Source organism: Rhinopithecus bieti, unplaced genomic scaffold, assembly GCF_001698545.2.
Source record: "Rhinopithecus bieti isolate Rb0 unplaced genomic scaffold, ASM169854v2 scaffold_5478, whole genome shotgun sequence".
NCBI classification, from domain to species: domain Eukaryota; kingdom Metazoa; phylum Chordata; class Mammalia; order Primates; family Cercopithecidae; genus Rhinopithecus; species Rhinopithecus bieti.
The window spans coordinates 2,176,537-2,196,521 of record NW_016805008.1 but is presented as its reverse complement, the minus strand read 5'-3'; the positions used below and the strand labels follow the sequence as shown (position 1 = coordinate 2,196,521).

Here is a 19,985-nt window from a genome sequence, read left to right as displayed (position 1 = left end):
GCCCGCCTCGGCCTCCCAAAGTGCTGGGATTACAGGCTTGAGCCACCGCGCCCGGCCAGGAGAATGTTTTTTAATAAAAGATTATTTAAGATATAAATGGGAAGGAATGCATGATTTAGGAATATCAGCAGGATAACTGAATTGCAAAAACAGGACTAAGTAAAATATTCCTGGGTAGCTATTCTATTACTAATGAAACTCCTGAAATTGGTAGTGAGTGATGAAAGAGCACCAGTGATACTGACCTTCAGGGTCTCCAGACATACAGAGTGCACCCACCAATACAACAAACAGCACTAAACAACGTAGATTCCAAGTACATATATTTCAGCTTATAAAAATAAAATCATGAGGTTTCCGAATAATGTCCTACAAAAATTGAAATGTGTGGGGTGGGCGCGGTGGCTCATGCCTTTAATCCCAGCACTTTGGGAGGGCAAAGCGGGCGGATCATGAGGTCAGGAGATCTAGACCATCCTGGGTAACACGGTGAAACCCTGTCTCTACTAAAAGTACAAAAAATTAGCGGGGCGTGGTGGTGGGCGCCTGTAATCCCAGCTACTCGGGAGGCTGAGGCAGGAGAATGGCGTGAACCCGGGAGGCGGAGCTTGCAGTGAGCCGAGATCACGCCACTGCACTCCAGCCTGGGCAACAGAGCGAGACTCTATCTCAAAAAAAAAAAAAAAAAAAAACCCAAAATTGAAATGTGTCTGTATATATAAAACAAAGTAATAAAAACTCAGTGATGACTTTAGATTCCTTCTAAGTCCCATGATCTCCCTGCGCTATCATCTCTCACAGGCATTGGCTTTTTGCTGGTAGAATCTTTGTCTTTTTTTTTTTTTGAGATGGAGTCTCCCTCTGTCGCCCAGGCTGGAGTGCAATGGCCTGATGTTGGCCCACTGCAACCTCCGCCTCCTGAGTAGCTGGAACTACAGGCGCCCACCACCACGCTCAGCTAATTTTTAAATTTTTAATAGAGATGGGGTTCCATATGTTGGCCCGACTGGTCTGGAACTCCTGACCTCGTGATCCACCCGCCTTGGCCTCCCAAAGTGCTGGGATTATAGGCGTGAGCCACCGTGCCTGGCCTTGCTGGTAGATGCTTTAGTGGGAAGTTTCTGGACCTCCACAGGTGACTCTTTCCAGGGAAATACAGAAAGTGTTCTTTTAATTTGTTGGGGCCTAAATCCACAGTCACATTAAAGCAGAATAGGAAGCAATGTTAAAGAACATGAGATAAAGGAAGGCAATTAGTCAGTGTGTGCCTTCTGAGCTCCTACCATATTCATAGCACTGTAGTTGGCTATAGTGGTGGTAGCTGGGTGGTAATAGAAATGGTAATTGTGGTTAGGGCTTAATAAATGTGATGAATAAATGAATGAATGTTGACTGCTAGAGGGAAACAGTGAAGAAAATTTCAAAAGAAGTAGTTTAGATATAGTAAGCATGTTACTAAAGGTAGAGTTTGATGATTTGCAACAGAGATTTTTTTTTTTATGGTAAGTGGTTAGGTAACATGAAAAAGTTAATATGCAGAGTTCACAAGTGTTTTGAAGAAAGTGGAAAAACAGCAGTGAATACTTCCATCTTTTCTCTCTTTTCCATGTCAGTAACCTGCATTGCCTTTCAACTGAGACCACTACTGTATCCCAGTTCTTTCAGATGCTGCCTCTTCTGTAGCCAGTAGTTAGAGCAGAGAAGTTTTATAACTAAACAGTCAAAACTGTCTCCAGCTCCACTTCTACTTCTCTCTTGGTCATGCTGAGCCCCGATAAATTTGAAAAGTCTTTGGGGTTGGGAATTTACCAGCTGTGATTTTCTTTTGCAAAGGGCAGTTATTCTGTGATTGTTTGAGGTTCCCTGCCCCGTTGCCACTGACCCAAGGGACTCTCCCCAGCCACGCACGTACCACTTTTTAAAATTTGCAATCATCTCTACTCCCTATGGTTTCTTCCACGATTGGACCTTTTCTGTGACACACATGGGGCCCTACTCATGACTGCTGTTAACTGAGGTTTTTCACAGACCTTTCTTTGGCATAAGCATAAGGAACACAGATTAGATTTTTCTCTTAAAAAATGCATTTTAGCATTTTGCTTTGAAACCAAAAGGGAGGTGTCTTGCGAATATATGATGATTCATGCTTTTTGACATTTGAATCAATGTTGTGGTATTTTAGATATTTTCTTCTCCATTAAAAAGTGTAGGTACAGCGTAACACCTGACTCAGTCCCTGCTGACTTCCTTCCTTGAATGCACTTTCTCCAGTTCCTGAATGCACTCGACCTGTCTTTGGCTGATCTACCCATCCACAAGCCTCCCCTGGGTACAGTCTCTTTGAGATCAGGAACTGCATCTGTACCCTTCAACTTGAACACACTCATAATCCCAACCCAAATGATTTATATCAACAGAGAATTCCACCTCCCCAAAAAATGTTTAAAAGTCATCTTGTGGGATGAAGGTAGTAGAAAAACATGGCAGCCAGGACACATGGATGTAAGGCGATAAATTTATAGCACTGGGCTGGCCAGCACAGACCTAAGACATAAGTCAAGACGGTAAGATTAGGACTCAAAAACCAGAAAAAGAGAAGAGAAATAATGACCAATAATAACTTGTGGAATGAACACATGTTGAAGCTTTCTCATAGCTTTGGACAGTCCCAAGAATTATTTCTTCAGAGAGAATAATATTGAAAATAGCCTCATGAGTAGTCATTTTGTCTTGCTCTTAAAAATCTCCAATCTATCATGCTCCTAAGACTTACTCATATCTTCGAGATTAAAAGTCCAAAAACCAATACTGTGCAGAGATATAATTGTATATGTGCTCTTATTTCATCTGGGGCATTACCTGATGTTTTCAACTAAACATAAAAATAGGTTTATTATCTTTATTTTCATTGGCAACCCCACCACTGAATGCTTTTTTTTTTTTTTTTTTAATGAAGATCTTCAAAGATCTTAGAGTCTGGTTGAGGGGAAAGGGTATCAAAAGACTATCAAACAACATACCAATGAGTATATCATTTGTGCCAGTGAGTGGTATAGACAAAGCCTCTTCTTAACTGTTTTGTTGTTGTTGTTGTTGTTATTTTCCAGGAGAATTGACTTTAGAAGAATTTATCAATGGCATAGCAAAGGATCAGGACCTCCTAGAGATTGTTTACAAGAGCTTCAACCTCTCCAATGTGCTAAGAGTAATCTGTAATGGCAAGCAGCCAGACACGGAGATAGACTCCTCCAAATCTCCTAACAAGGCTGGCCTAGGGAAGGTGAAAATGAAGTCGCTGTGAGAATACCTTTCCCAGGTATCAATGAGCACAACATTTCAGTAGAGAAGAAATAGAATCTTCCTCATGTACATGCTGTTGATTTCAGGTCTTTGTTATAATTCATATAGGCTTGTGAATATAGCACTTATTTTAATCCAATAGAGACTTCCATAAAGATCCTAAACAGATACATTGTTGCTTTTCTGTGCTCTCTCTGCGGATTAAAACATAATGATTACACTGAAGGATTGTCTCCGTACCTATCCATTCAAAATAGAACTCTCATATGTGTTTCCTTGTGCACTTAATCTACACCTTGAAATAGAACTGGATTATCAGTTGGAAAGTGTTTCCACAATTTAGCATTCTCAGATTAAACGTGCATGTGGTAAATGTGTTTGCTGCCTCTTTGCTCTTGTTACATCTGTATATTATAAATGACTGAGTTCTGGTTTATTTGAGAAACTTTTTTTTCTGCACCTATTTCTCATTGGTGAATGCTGTCTTGCATTAGCAATGATGCTCTGCTTCAAAAGAAAAATCTTAAGCTATGTAGTAAGAGGAGAAAACTTCAGGCTGGGCAGTGAGAATGTTTTCATATGATTCGTTATAAATTTGCATCCAGTTGTGCATGAAAATGCGATGTATCATCTGTAATTATTATGCCAGTTGGAGGTTTGATCAGAACAGCAGACAGCCAGGCTATGCAACAACAAGCACTTGACATTTTAAACAGTCCTGACATTATAGCTCTGACATTTCATTTTTTATATCCTTTCCAGAAAATGAAATGATGAATGGGACTTCTTGATGGGTTAGAACTTTTTAAGGTTTGAGTTCTATATCACAGGCCCATTAGTATATCTGTCAATGACTGGCTTTCTTGTAGAAACACAGAGGAGGTTTCTAAGACCAGATGTGAACCATCTTTATATGTGAACCATCTCAAAAGCTTCATAATTAGGCTTTCATATTCAAATTTGGGTTAAAAACACACAACTGGAAGACTACAAAGAGAGAGTTGGACTGTCCAGTTCTCCCTCACAGCTGTCTGAGCAGATCAGTGCAGAAATGGAGGCACAGAGGAAATAAATGGCAGTAGAAATGAAGTCTAAATGGAGGTAGAGAAAAAGTTATAGATGAACATATAGATGGAGGTAGAAGTGTCCTTGGAACTTTTTCCCAAAAGATTTCAAGGAGATTCACAAAGATGTATACAATGCAAGATAAAATGTTGAAATAAAATTATCACAGATAATATAAGGAAAATTATTGTAGCTGTGGTGACACAAAGTTTACTTGTTTGCAAAAGGTGCATTACTCTTTGGGCTCCGAGCCTCCTAGAAGTGAAAAGGGAAACATCATTGTAAGAGCCAGAATATCAGCCGGGTAAACAATCCCACAAAGTTGTTGTGTTGCCAGATGACATTATGCCTTAAATTGTCCAGTGTTCCATGTATTGTTAAGATTTGCAAATGCAAGTATAGCAGAGAAGTTAATATGCAGAGTTCACAAGTGTTTTGAAGAAAGTGAGAAAACAGCAGTGAATACTTCCATCTTTTCTGTCTTTTCTGTGTAAGGATATATTTCTGTATAAGGATAATGCTAAAGAGAACTCATTTTCCTTGTAGCTTAATCTTTCTCAGAATATCTGAACCTATTTAGGGAAAAGGCAGCAGTTTCAAGGCAGAAGCTGCTTGCCAAGTTCACCCCGTCTTGGCTTTCGCTTACAGAATTTCCACCCAATGCTTCCCTCCCTGGCCTGGCTATTTTCACTACTGGCGGTGCCATTCTCACTCCAGGCAAAGTACTGTATTCATGGATCCTTTCAACTCAGTGGCCTCTGTAGCCTCAACATCCTCCCCTTCACCCATCTTTCATGGGCACTCAGGGCCCTTCTGTTCCTCTGCCCCAGGACTCAACCATCTCCGCACACCCCACTCAGAGGAAAGAGATGGAGATGATGGGACAGTGCAAAGGGGAAGTTGGGACACCGGCAGGAACAGCAGGTAGCAAGTTGGAATACAAGAGAACGGCTTGGGAGTCAGGCAAGCCTGGGTCTGAATCGAGTTCTATTAGCATGTTCTAACAGCATGTACTGTGTGACTCTGGGGAAATGACATAACTTCTTTGAGTCTCAGCTACCAGAATTAGATGGGGATAACAGCAACATCACTGGACTGTTAGGATTAAATAAGTCCCCTCAGCAAAATTCCAGAGTAAGAGCTCAGTGCATGTAGAAAAAGAAGCGGGTGGGTTCCCCACCTTCAACAGGATTGACCCTTCAGTCAGGCAAGATCCAGTCAAGGAAACACAAGGAAACCACACTTATATTAACAGAGAGAGTTTAATATAAGGAATTTATTTAAAAGGCATTGGAAGACTAGAAATGCAAAGAGAGGATACTGAAATAGCACAGAACTAGTAATGGCAGGAAGCAACTACCATCCTAGGCTAGGGGAGCAAAGGGAAGAGGTTGGGGTTATTAGAACACAGAAGCTTGAAAGAGGAGAACTGGGACCCAGCTTTCCATGGAAGGAACACAGGGTGCCTCAGAGGAATGTAGGAAAAGTATTGCAATCAACGATCACTGCCAGGACAGGGCTGTTGTTGAGGCAAGGCTGACAGGAAGAGGAGGGATCAGGTTGTTCTACCTCCTCTTACCTAGCAGTTTCCCTCTAGCACCTGCTATGGGCTGAGCCTACCAGGGAAACAGCTGGCAAAGGAGAATTGTCAACAGGGCTCCACCCAGCATCACAGAGCCTATTATAGAAGGATGGGCTTGGAGCTGAGAGTGTATGACGTAATGACCAGCACAGATGTGATGGGTAGGATGAGCCAAGGAGACACCGTCCAGACACCATCACCATCATAGGTAGCATATTAAGAGCATCCAAGCTCAGCTTTAGCCTGGGCCCTGCCTGCCACTGTCTGTTTTGAACCCTGTAGTTTCCCTCTGGCTTCCCCAGGCTCCTGTCACTCTGCTGCCTAATACCTTGATCCTCTCTCTCTCTCTCAGCATATAATCCCTTTGGCATCATGACTGGTTTGTGTAGTTTGCCCAGGTCTGGTTTCGGTTTTTCCCTAGATGCTGCCTCTTAGATTTCTAAGTTCTGTTCTGTGCGCTGTACCCAAAGCTCACTCCAGGTCTTCTGCCTCCCAAACTGACGCCCCGGGTTTATAGCAGAGAATTGAAAGGGGTACTCACTTCCCTTTCCAAAGAATAGCTCTGTCCTATCTGTGTGTCCTCTCTTGGTGTCCCATAGCACACCCTGGTAGGTTTCTTAGGAAAACTTGTTGAGGCCAGACACGATGGCTCACATCTATAATCCCAGCACTTTGGGAGGCTGAGGCAGGAGAATCGCTTGAGCCCATAAGTTCAAGAACAGCCTGGGCAACATAGCGAAACCCCATCTCTGCAAAAAATACAAAAATTAGCCAGGTGTGGTGGCGTGCACCTGTGGTCCCAGCTACTTGGGAGGCTGAGGTGGGAGGATCTCTTGAGCCTGGGAGATTGAGGCTGCAGTGAGCCGTAATCATGCCACTGCACTCCAGCCTGCATGATAGAGTAAAACCCTGTCCCAAAAAAACAAAAACAAAAAAATACTGGTTGGTGGATTAGGAGAACGTGAAGGTGCTAACTGTTCATCGTAAGAAAACAAATCATAAAACAATATCTATGTTATAGTTTTTTCTGAGGGTGGTCCAAAGAAGGAGATAAGTCAGAAATTCAGGAGCCAAATAATTTTAGGGTTGGGTGCGGTGGCTCAAGCCTGTAATCCCAGCACTTTGGGAGGCCGAGACGGGTGGATTACGAGGCCAGGAGTTCGAGACCAGCCTGGCCAACATAGTGAAACCCCATCTCTACCAAAAAAAGAAAATTAGCAGGGTGTGGTTGTGCACGCCTGTAATCCCAGCTACTCAGGCGGCTGAGGCAGGAGAATCACTTGAAGCCGGGAGGCGGAGGTTGTGGTGAGCCAAAATCGTGCCACTGCACTCCAGCCCGGGCAACAGAGCAAGACTCTGTGTAAAAAAAAAAAAATTAAAAAAAAAAATTACGTTAGGTTCATGGTTAGGTCAGGTGGGGGGAAAAGAGAGAGAGAGACTATGGGGGGAAAGCCATATTTTTTCCCTCAAATCTCCTTAAAGTCATCTCTACTAAAGTGCTGCTCCTTCTCTGTCATTTTCTCTGCAATTTAACAACATGATGCTGAGTCCAAAGGAATAGTCCTAATCTACCTATCAAGTCATGGTATTTTAATAAACCAAATATTTTAAAATACATGTCTTCCTCTTTCAGATGATAAGCCTTAAGCAGAGCCTACTGTCCAGTGACTTTTTAAAAAACTTTCATTCAGTTTTATCGTTTAATTGAAATTCCATGAGTTTTCCTTCTTACGGCTATACAATAACATTCCAAGTAAGGGAAACCGTGATATGTGGGCCAAGTGTCTGAAGAACCTCAAGAACCTTAATTAATTTCCGAGACTCCCATTGACCAAATAGCACTGACCAAACCAGAATGACATCACTGTTTAAGGAGAACCTAGATTTTCCTATTACTTTCCTGTTTTTTTGTTTTGTTTTAACTACAATTTTGGATGCTTTGAAGTAAAGAGATATTATTTTATTTTACTTTTTTCATTAAAGAAATATTTACTGAATACTTTCCAGGTGCATGGCACTGTACGAGGCTGGGGATAAAGCAGTAAATTAGACATATATTGTCCTTGCCATCATAGTGGATAAGAGACATCGGTGAGTTACATGATTGAATAATTCATTGTAATTGTAGTTTAATGCTGAAAGCTGACATACAAGGGGCTATGAGTGCATATAACTGGAATCTAACCTCTATTAACAGTCAAGGAGAGCTTCCTGGGGAAAGTAACACGTTGGGGTTTTTTTACTATTTTTTTAAGAGACATTATTTTAAAAAGAAAGATGAAGAGAAAGCTACTAAAGCTTATAATAATTTTTGCCTTATAAAAATGACAGAAAAAAATTTTAAATATTAAGCTAACAGCATGTTACTCAAGTTTCTCTGTACATCTGAAGATGCACCAGGAAGAAGATGCCCCGAATCTTTGGCCCAAAATACGGAGAAATAAAGACAGAAGGAAACAGATGAGCTGCTGCTGGTCCGGGAGGAGGACAGCACCGATCTGATTTCCCTCGCATCCCCACACTGCAGCAGCCAATCCGCGGCTGCTCCTTCAATGAAGCCTGGGTTCTCCGGGCATGAACAGAGAACATTTTAGCTAAAGAAGTGTTTGTTTAAAGCAGATGAGTGATAGGAAATGGGGTGTAGCAAATGTTTCCTTCATTTTTCTTTCCAAAATGTGTTGGACTAAAAGTTATTGGGGAAATAAATGAGAAAATGTGGTTTGTTTAACACTGAAAGCATGACTGAGAGGCAAATGAAGAGACCTACAGGAAGGGTTAGTGCATTAAAGAAACTGCGAGTGTGGAGAGAGGCAGCAAGCTCTGCTCCCCCTCCCCCATTTATATTATAATAACCTTTAAAAATGAAAATGAAATACAGAAAAAAAAAATACTGACATTTAAAACCAAGCAAACGTCCTGTGCTTGCTGAAGAAATCTAAATCATTAAAATTGGGTGGCCAGGGAATAGCTTTTTCAGTACTCAGAATTTGTTTCTGGGGACAGCTGCAGGTAGACAAAATTGAACGTTGAAAGTAAACCCTGAGAACACCAGGTTTTTTCAGCAGAATGGCACACAACGTTGAGAAAAGTATTTAGGGAGGCAGAACGGCTGCACCGGAGTGAGCACCAGATCTGGATTCTAGTGACCTTTGACAAGTCACTTTACCTCTGAGCCCTGGTTGTCTCCGCTCTTGGAGTAAGAGAGACAATCGCTGAATTTCCTTCCACTTCTAATATTGTATCATTCCATGAGACTTTCATAATGCAGGAAATGATGCCTTTAGCACCTCAAAAAGGATTGTTTAGAAACAAAATTGAGGAAAATTTCTTAACATTTGATGCAAACTGCAAGCCCGGATTTCTCTGGACTCTTCTGGCCACTGAGTCTCAGACTGCGACCTATGGACTCTATGTCACAGGTGTTTTACTTTTGTCCCTCTACCTAATTCTGAGTGCTCTTCATCAAGCATGGAATGGCAGGTCAGTGATTAGGCTGTCCACATAGAAGTTACCTGGAAATCTTTCAACAGGAAAGGAAATGTATATCTCTGATAGTCACGGTGATTGCAATGCAAGACCAGGTGTGGAAACCATAACTTCTCACATCTCTTTGAGCGTCCCATCCCCGGTTGCCATGGAAATGACCAGAGTCCATCCATACTCTATCTCCTAGCGTTGACCTTTAAAGTACCTTGGGGCCATGGAGTTCTGCATATTTCCTTTGTAAGATATAGGAACAAGGTCACAGACTTCCATGCATGCAGTTTAACTTAAATCTCATCTCCATCACTCACTACCACCTTGGGTAAGTCATTTTACCTTGATAAACCAGAGTTTCCACACCCATGAAATGAGATTTCGGATATTTGGTTGGGTTACTGCGTGGATGGCATGAGCCAACACACATAAATGTCTAGCGTGGTGCTCGGCCCTCATCATGTATCAGTGCATTCTGGCACCTCCAACTTTTAGAATCTTTAAGGCCTCGGGTACATGAAGCTAAGGTTTCTCAGGGGATATTTCCCGGTCTGACCTAGAGGAAGGCTATATACTTGTCCAAGACACTTTAATATTTTGGCTCTTGAGTCACATTTAATTGGCCATTCCAATGAGGTCTAAGAATATAACCATCTATAAACAGTTATCTCTGGATGGACAAAATATATCAAATACCAACAGGCCCTTTCGACTTGTCCTCAAACTATACCATCATTGGTATAAAGATTATACCAATCTTTAAGATTTTCTCCATGTTGTTAAAATGACCCTGAGCCCTCACCTGTTTTCATGGAAAAGTCTTACAATTAGATGGCATGGTTGGCCTCTTTTCCACACATGAATATTACTCCAGCATAGATGTTTATTTCTTCCAAGCATACATTTCACATTTCTGTAATAACTTAAACTTTTAAGGAGCATTTTAAGAAATACAACATCAAAATTGATAGCAATTCATTAAGATAATTTTGATATACATGTAGCTATTATGACTATCATTTAATATCTGTTATTCAGATGGGTATATATGAGAAAATTAAATTGAAATATGTCTAGAATTAGAACCCTTTCTGTACCAAGATACCACCTTTTACCCCACTGGCCCACGCTAGGCTGTCACTATGTCTCATCTGGATTATTCTAGCAATTTTCTAACTAATCTCCCTACTTCAACCCTTGTCCCTCCACAGTCTATTCTCAATAGAGCAACCAGAGTGATCCAATTCAAGCATAAGGCACACTGACTTGATCTTTACAAATTATATGAATATATCAAATTATTACATGCACTTCCAAACTGTGTATATCTATTACGCATAAATTAAAAAAGAAAAAATAATCTTACTTATAGATAAAACGTATATTGACACAGGAAAATGTTCATGAGTGGTTGCGGAATGAAAAAAAATTACGCTATAATAAAAATACATATTATTGTTTTAAAAAAGCATAAGGCAGATCCTGATTTAAGACTCTCATGTGGCTCCTATTTTCATTCAAGATAAAAGCCAAAGTTCTCAGAGTGGCCTTTAGGGCTTTACATAATCCACCGGCTCTTCTCCGCTTATTTTTCTCGCTTCATTTGCTGCCACTCTCGCCCTCATTCACTCCACTTCAGCCACAGAGGCCACTTCTAAACCACTCCAAGCACAGCCCTCCTCAGGGACTTGGTTCTTGCTATCCTCTGCCTGGGATATTTACCTCTAGAATATCAACATGACTTTTTCTTTCACCTCCATCAAGCTTTTGCTCCATTGAAGCTTTTGCTAAATTGTAACCTTCTCAATGAAGCCTTTCCTGACCACCTTTCTAAACTGCAAATGTCCATTTCCTTCACCCTGACACCCTCTATGCTCCTACCCTACTTAATTTTCAAAGTAGTGTTAGAAGGTAGTGTTTGCTACCTTCTAACCTACTATGCCATTGTTTATTTTGTTTATTCTTTGTTTCTCTTTGGAATATGAATTCTACAAGGCAAAGATTTTTGACTCTATAGTTTATTAACAGATCCTCAGCACTTATGATGCAGCCTAGCACATAGTAACATAGTACCTGCTGAACAAATATGTTGAATGAATAGAGGAAGTACAAACCTTGTCAATAATTATATACCTTAAAAGTGGCAGAGCTAACAAAACTCATTTTCTTTTGCAGAGTCTTTCATACCATGTGTCCCTTCATTAGATCACAGAAGTCATAATGGGGAAAATAGTTTTTTCTATTATCCTTCAAATTAATTTCCATGGGAGCTCATATCATCCAACTGATGGTGCCATTCAAAAAGTATTTTTGAAATTGACTTTTAAGCAGTTGCTTGATCACACAAGAAAATCATAATGTTATCATCATATTATCCCAGCTGCTGATGGTTTTGGTTTTTGATTTGTAGTTTTCTTACCACAATAACATTTGTTTATCTGTACTCTGGTCACCTGACTTGATTACGAATTGTTTCTGGCTTTTTCCAGAATTCCAAATATATTCCAAAAAAATAGAATAATGTGCCACCACTGAACGCAAAATTGTTCTCAAAATATAAATAGATTTTAAAATACTTAAAACACAAAACTATTTAATCAAAAAATTAAAAGTAAAGAATAAATTAAATTCATTTGTACAAGTATGACAAACACATCTAATATATTTAAAATACAAAACCTCAGACAAATTCACAAGAACAACACAAAGATTCCAAAGATGGGGAAACTATCAGGATAGAAAATTTGCAAAGGAGAAAATGCAGTGTCTACTAAACATACAAAAAACGTTTCAAGGTCACAGATGATAAGAAAAAAACCTACAAATTAAAACAAAACAAACAATTTTATATGTCAAATTTAAAGTTGCTTTAAAAATCAATCTGATGGTAACGTTCGGAGAAGGGGGTTGACAGATATAAGGGAATTCTTTGTACTGTTTTACAACTTTTCTGTAAGTCTAAAATTAGTTTAAAGGTTAAAACATAAATGCTCTGTTCACTTTTATTGATCTATTTGTCCATTCCTGCATCAATACCATACTCTGTAAATTACTATAATATTACAATAAGTCTTGATATCTGATATCTGCTTTCTTTTTTCTTCTTGCAATTTCCTTGGCTATACCTGACCCTTGGTATTTTTATGTAAAATGTGAAGTCAGCTTGCCAATTTTCACAAAACCACTGCTGGGATTGTCTATGAGAATAACATTGAATTTATGGGTCAGTCAGGGGAAAGAAAAGTGAAAGACAAAAATGTAAAAGTGAAAGAGAAAAAAATGTGAGCTGTAACAACAGCACACTGCATGTATCTTCCTCTTTCATCTCTGTGAGCTCCTCTCCTAGGTCCTCTAAAAAGAGTAAAGCTGGACCTGACCAGAGCTTGGATCTCTCCAGATTTACTGTCTGGTCTAATTGGTATACAGTTTATTTTTCTATGTGGAGGATTATTTTCTGATAAAATATTAATTTAGCATGAAAGACAAAGCTCTCAGCCAGGCGCGGTGGCTCATGCCTGTAATCCTAGCACTTTGGGAGGCCAAGGTGGGTGGATTGCCTGAGCTCAGGAGTTCGAGACCAACCTGGGCAACATGGTGAAACCCTGTTTCTACTAAAATAATTTTAAAAAATCAGCCAGTTGTCATGGTGGGTGCCTGTAGTCCCAGCTACTCGGGAGGCTGAGTGGGGAGAATCGCTTGAACCTGAAAGGCGGAGCTTGCAGTGAGCCTAGATCGAGCCACTGCACTCCAGCCTGGGTGACAGAGCGAGACTCAGTCTCCACAAAAATAAATAAAAAATAAAGCTCTCTCTTCCTGTCTTCTAGACTAAGTCCTATTTTAGCAGGTGTTTATATCATTATTTCAGGTAAATTGACAACTTTGCTTACATCAGCTTAGGAGTGGAAGATGAGAATTAATTCCAGTAGAGCAGTCAACAGAAGAAACCTAGCTCGACATAGCTTCAGCAAAAAGGAAAATATCCTCACACATGTAACTTAAACATTCAGACAGCTGGATATATAAGGGCTCAAATGATGATGTTACCAGCTCGCTGGATCTCTCATCTTTGTTTCTATGTTGGCCTCATACTCTTCTTCAGTGTCCTCCCTAAGGCTGAGATAGATGGCCACAAATGCATCTAACCCAATTCTCCATCCCCAGGGAAAAGAGTCCCTTCCTCCCACCCCCTCCACCAACACCCATGTATCTAATCTGAGGGAAGCCTGTGCTGCTTGGGACTGTAGTATCAGCCACCGTGGCTACGAACGTGAAAGGTATGGCTAGCCTTGCTCACACACACACACACACACCTTCTTTGGCTTGGTGTATGTTGTGGGATGGGGGCAGGCTGTGTGGGGAAGCTATCATTAACCTCACCTGAATCTCAGAAATGGGTTTCCTACAGCAGAGAGGAGTTCTGTTTCCAGAAGGCAAACAGAGCTGACAGACAAGAATAGCACATGGTGCTGAAGTTACAAAAGTACTCAACCTCATTTCACATCACATTTGGTAGAGAGCTAAGTGAATGACAAAGTAAAACAAAGCACCTTTTTTTAATACTGCAGAAACAAACTATTATAGAATTAATGCAAATTTTAGGCATTGTCTGAATTTTTTTTTTTAATTTAAGCATGGTCTAAAATACTGTATGAGTCCTTTCCTATTAGGACTTTTCCCCTAGATTTGTCGAGGTAATGTGTCCGGAATTGGTGGGTTCTTGGTCTCGCTGACTTCAAGAATGACGCCGTGGACCCTCACAGTGAGTGTTACAGTTCTTAAGGGCGGCACGTCTGGAGTTGTTTGTTCCTTCGATGAGTTCGTGGTCTCGCTGGCCTCAGGAGTGAAGCTGCAAACCTTTGTGATGAGTGTTACAGTTTATAAAGGTGGCACGTCCAGAGTTGTTCATCCCTCCTAGTGGGTTCGTGGTCTCGCTGGCTTCAGGAGTGAAGCTGCAGACCTTTGCAATAAGCATTACAGCTCATAAAGGTGGCCTGCACCCAAAGAGTGAACAGCACCGATATGTATTGCAAGCAGCAAAAGAACAACCCAGCCACAACACACAAGTGTAGCCAACCAGCTTGCCCCTGCTGGCTGGGGGGGGAGGGTGGCCTGCTTTTATTCCCTTATCTGGCCCCACCCACATCCCGCTGATTGGTCCATTTTACAGAGAGCTGATTGGTCTGTTTTACAGAGAGCTGATTGGTCTATTTCACAGAGAGCTGATTGGTCCATTTTACAGAGAGCTGATTGGTCCGTTTTGACAGAGTACTGATTGGTGCATTTACAATCCTTTAGCTAGACAGAAAAGTTCTCCAAGTCCCCACCCAATTAGCTAGACACAGAGCACTGATTGGTGCCTTTACAAACCTTTAGCTAGACACAGAGTGCTGATTGGTGCGTTTACAATCCTTTAGCAAGGCAGAAAAGTTCTCCAAGTCCCCACCCCTCCCAGAAGCCCAGCCGGCTTCATCTCTCACTGGCACTTGAAAGAGCACAAACACATTCCTCGATATATCTCAACTTCCTGAGCCCAACACAAACACATTCACACATTCCTCAGCCCTGGGCCCAGCACAAACACATTCCTCCATGTATCTCAACTTTGGAAAAACACCACCTGGAGAGTCTCCCGATAAGGTCACAACCGTTTGTGGTTTTACTGAAAGCACAGGAACCAATAGAAAACTACTAAATGTATAACTTAAAATGACAACCAATTGTAATGCTGTAACCAAAAGAATACCCTTGTTCCTCTGTAACTTAGCATATCCTGTTTACATTGGGCTATAAAAAGCGAGCACACGCATCGTTCGGGGCCCTCTTGGACACTGTGGGATGGAGGGACCAAGTTCGAACTTGCAGTAAAGATCCTTGCTGCTTGGCTTTGACTCTGGACTCTGGTGGTCTTCTTCGGGGAATAAACGGTCTGGGCATAACACACTCACCAGGGGACTTTGCAGCACTTATCGCAGGCACTCTGGCAGCCCAGAGGGAGCTCATCCCAGACAACCAAGAGGAAAAGAGGGGAATCGAGAAAGGGATGGAGACCTGCCATCATGGCCAACGACCCTGCGAAGAGGGAATGGTGGTCCACATACGGGACCCAGCCTCCGATCAAGCCCAGCAGGTGCCAGCCGGCCGCGCAGGAGTATGGGCCCGCTGAGCCTGCACCTACCCGGAACCTGCGCCCACCTGGAACCCGCCGAGCCCCCGCCCACATGGAACCCACACTGGTCCGCGAGCACTGCGCACAGACCGGGTTCCTGCCTGTGCCTCCCCCTCCACACCTGCCTGCGAACNCTACTTCCTACTGGATAGGGGCAGAAGGGGCCCTGCAGTTGTAGTGTCCTCCAGAGGGGAGCTCTGTAGGCCAGTGAAAGGGCCAGAGGGTCGGTCCAGGGCTCCTCGGTAGAAGTTGTCGAGCTCATTTGGGGTTCCATTTGTAAGACCATCTGTAGCTTGCCGGCCTCGATTATAGAGGAAACAAGTTTGACAAGGAGGTTAAAAATACAGGGCCCGAAGGTGAGTAATAGCAAGATGGCTGCCATGGGACCTAGAAAGGAGAGCAGCCATGTTGTCCAACTCCAGAAGTTGGTATAAGAGTTTGAAAGGTGTTGTCTGATTTCAGAAGCCTTTTCCTGTAAACGCCGGGTGGCATCTCCCTGACTGGTTAGTATAAAAGCAACACTCTTCCCCTAAGAAAGTGCAAAGTCCTCCTTTCTCAGCAGTGAGGAGGTCTAGGCCTCGGCGGTTTTGGAGAGTCACTGCTGCCAAACAGTCTATTTGGGATTGTAGTTACTATCCTTCCTGAATAGATTTTGTTATTTCTTGCAAACTGAGAAATTCTTTGAGAGTGTATAAGTAGTAGGATAATGAAGTAGGTAAACTGGCTATTCCGCGTTCTGTAGCAGTGGCCATTTCTAACCCTATAAATAGGGGTATTAGTTGTATGGCCCTGCACTGACAGACTTGAACTTTGAGGGGCACTGATAGGGTCTGATTTCCATAAGATTAGAAATTAGGATAATATATATTACACTGTTAACTTTTAGCAACTTTACTTTTGTTGAAAATCTTGTAAGTTTGGGATTTCAGTTATTCTTTGCCATTAAGAAGACCTCGTTCAGTCCATATTAACTTAGAATTGGCATAGATGGCTCCTTCCTGATTCTGTAAGTGCTTTAAGGTTTGGGTGAGTGCAAACAGCTCACATATTTGAGCAGACCAATTATTGGGCAATTTTCCTAACTCTACTTCTATAAGAGTTTCCTTGTCACTTACTGAATACCCATTGTGTTTTTTTCCCTTAATTGCCCCGGAGGAACTATCTGTAGTCCTGTCCTGAAGGGAGTTCCTCCTAGATCTGGTCAGACCTTTGTATGGTAATTAATTAAGATTTAGATCCTCTGTTAGGAAACCTGCTGGGTTAAGGATTTTTGATAGGAAGGCTATGGGTTGTCAGTGGCCTCAGTGCTTTCCGGCTATGCCCTTGTTTACATTGACAACAAGGTGGTATTGGAGTGTTATAGGGTTACAGAGAAGACCTTCAATGATCAATTATAGGTTTTAAATTTACCCTGGCTTTTAAAGGAATAGGTACACTGTTTGGCACGGCCAGAGCCGACACTGAGGCCGAGGCCAAGGAGTCTTCGAGAGCGAGCGTGGGCTGCTAGCACGGTGTCATCTCTCAGTAAAATTGATGAATTAAAACTGTACATGTTTAAGAGATACCACATGATGATTTTATATGTGTATACATTGTGAAATGATTACCACAATTAAGTTAATTAACACAACCATCACCTCACATGTGTCCGTGGTGAGAACACTCTTTTTTTTTTTTTGAGATGGAGTCTCACTCTGTCGCCCAGGCTGGAGTGCAGTGGTGCGATCTCGGCTCACTGCAAGCTCCTCCCGGGTTCAAACCTTTCTCCTGCCTCAGCCTCCTGAGTAGGGGGGACTACAGGCGCCCGCCACCACACCCGGCTAATTTTTTTTTTTAATATTTTTAGTAGAGACGGGGTTTCACCGTGTTACCCAGGATGGTCTTGATCTCCTGATCTTGTGATCTGCCTGCCTCAGCCTTCCAGAGTGCTGGGATTACAGACGTGAGCCACCGTGCCAGGCTGAGAACACTCTTTTAGCAATTTTCAAGCATACAATACAGTATTATTAATTACAGTTGCCATGCTGCACAATAGATCCCCAGAATCTGTTCATTTTATAAATTTGTACCCTTTGACAAACATCTCCTAATTCCCCTGACCCCACAGCCCCTGGCAACCACTACTGTACTCTGCTTCTCTGAGTTGGACTTCTTTAGATTCCAAGTACAAATGAGATAATGCAATTTTTGTCTTTTTGTGTCTGGCTTATTTCACTTTGCGTAACGTCCTCAAGGTTCATTCACGTTTTCTCATATAGAAGTATTTCCTCAGTTTTCATGGCTGAATAATATTTATTTAAGTATATATGTACTTAAAGAATTAATAAATATGATTTAAGAAATTTCATATATATATATATGTCACATTTTCTTTATCCATTCATTCATCCATGAGCATTTCTGCAATTACTCAGGACTATTCCTATTACTAACATGATCCCCATAAGACTTTGGCACTTTCCCACACCAGTTGGAGAATGTACCCCCAGTCACCTACTAATAACACTGCTCCAGGTACTGGGCGAACTCTCCCAATTTCCCTTCATCACTTCAGTGACCACAATCCTGGCTGCCCATTAGAATGTCTCAGGAAGCTTTACAAAATCCCGAAGATCAGGCTATACCTGAGGCCATGTGAATCAGAATCTCTGGGATTGGGACCCAGATTTCAGCACTTTTTAAAGCTCTTTGGGTGATTCCAATTTGCAGCCAAGGTTGGGCACCTGACCCAGTGGATGGCCACCTTTATGCTGACTTATCCTAGACAATCCTTGCTTTCCTGCTGGAGTGATAAAACATAGAGGACTAAGATTGAATAATGACCAGAGCGGGAATGGACAAGAAAGTATTATAGTTCTGCCTGCATTTGTTTTAGGCCATGAATTCCAAATAAGAAGCTGATGGGCCAGACACAATCATTTATGGTACCCACAGCATTTTAAAAAAAATTTTTAAAAAATCACGTGGATTGTTTTATCTTGTCTTGAAATTTAAAGACTGAGGCAATACTGGGCAGCAACTAGTGAGCTACCATTGAGTAACAACAGCCTTCTCGAGGCAGAATATGGATTTTCCAGTTTGTCATAGTTTCGTCACTCTCTTTTAACAAGATATAAAGATGCACTGATGCAGACGTAACTGAGAGGTAGGTATAGGTACAGCCACTGTGGCTATTACAGGGACATAAAGGAGATGCTGACAGATCTCAATGATTCTGTTCTCCACCTAGGCAAACTTAACACCTTGAGGCACAATTCATTCAATGCAATTATTTAATTCAACAACCACAAATAATAGCATTTGTACAGTGCATTCCAATTTACAGAGAACTTTGACACTCATTTTTCATCTGATCTTCATAGAAGTTATATGAAGAAGGCTTTATTATGCTTCCTACTTCACAAATGAAAAAATTGAGGCTCATATGATTTCAAGAGATTTTAGGTCATTAAGTCCCCAAATCAGGACTTGAATATATGCTTTTTATCTTAAATCCCATAATCTCAATTATAACATGTTGTACTCCTCCCCAAAGAGCAATAACAGCTTGAAAGGCATGTTGAAAAGTTGTAATGGGTAACGGAGCTAGAAAACTCTAGGATGTCTGGGTGCTGATTGTATGCATAAGGCACCCTCAGACCATTCCTAGCACAAGCTAGAACCAGTTACAGCTGCCTGCCTTCTATAAAGCAGGGCCTTAAACTCAGGATTAATTTAGCTAAGGGCCAAATGAGCACCATAGGTACCGTAAACATTAATTTGTACTGTACTTATCCAGAAATTTTGAAAGATTTAAACCTTTCTAAACTGAAGTTCACTTTGAAACTTATATAACTCCATACTATCTACCAAACATATGGTAAAATATAATTTGCTGGGGATTCAGAGCGGAAATTGACAAAAATATTTTGATTCCTTGACTCTTGAATTTCATCTACAGGATTTAGAGAGAAACTCTATTTCAAGGATAACTATCTATCTAGATTGACAGTTTCTGATTTGTCACTGTTTTCTCTTTATTGAAGGTAAATAACTTGGCATTGTGCCTGGATATGTACTGTAAATGAACAGTACATTTTAGTTCTTATAATTATTACAATTATCCTTCTAATATTTTTTCACGGCTGACTTTTTATTTGATGTGTCCTTGCCATGGTTTCTTGCACTTAGTATTCATTTTTAGTTACATTGAATAAATATTTGTTACATTGAACTAAGATAAACAACTTTGTAAATTTTGACATACAAATTCCAAAAAGATCCTTGGTGGAGATTTTGATAAATTCTGCACTATAGAATATGCAAAATGTTTTTAGAATAATGTGGCAATACCTATTTGAAGTTAAACAATTAGTTTATTAATTTTAAATATCTTTTTAATAGTGAAGTACTACA

General features: G+C 41.1%; 1 protein-coding gene across 1 annotated transcript in view; it reads left to right on the top strand.

The window, feature by feature from the left end:
• Window positions 1-3,522, top strand: part of GUCA1C (guanylate cyclase activator 1C) — a 49,466-nt gene extending 45,944 nt beyond the window's left edge. The window contains 1 exon segment of the mRNA XM_017870838.1: window positions 3,108-3,522. Within this exon segment, the coding sequence (XP_017726327.1) occupies window positions 3,108-3,301 (194 nt within the window). The 3' untranslated portion in view covers window positions 3,302-3,522.
• The last annotated feature ends 16,463 nt before the right edge of the window (window positions 3,523-19,985 follow it).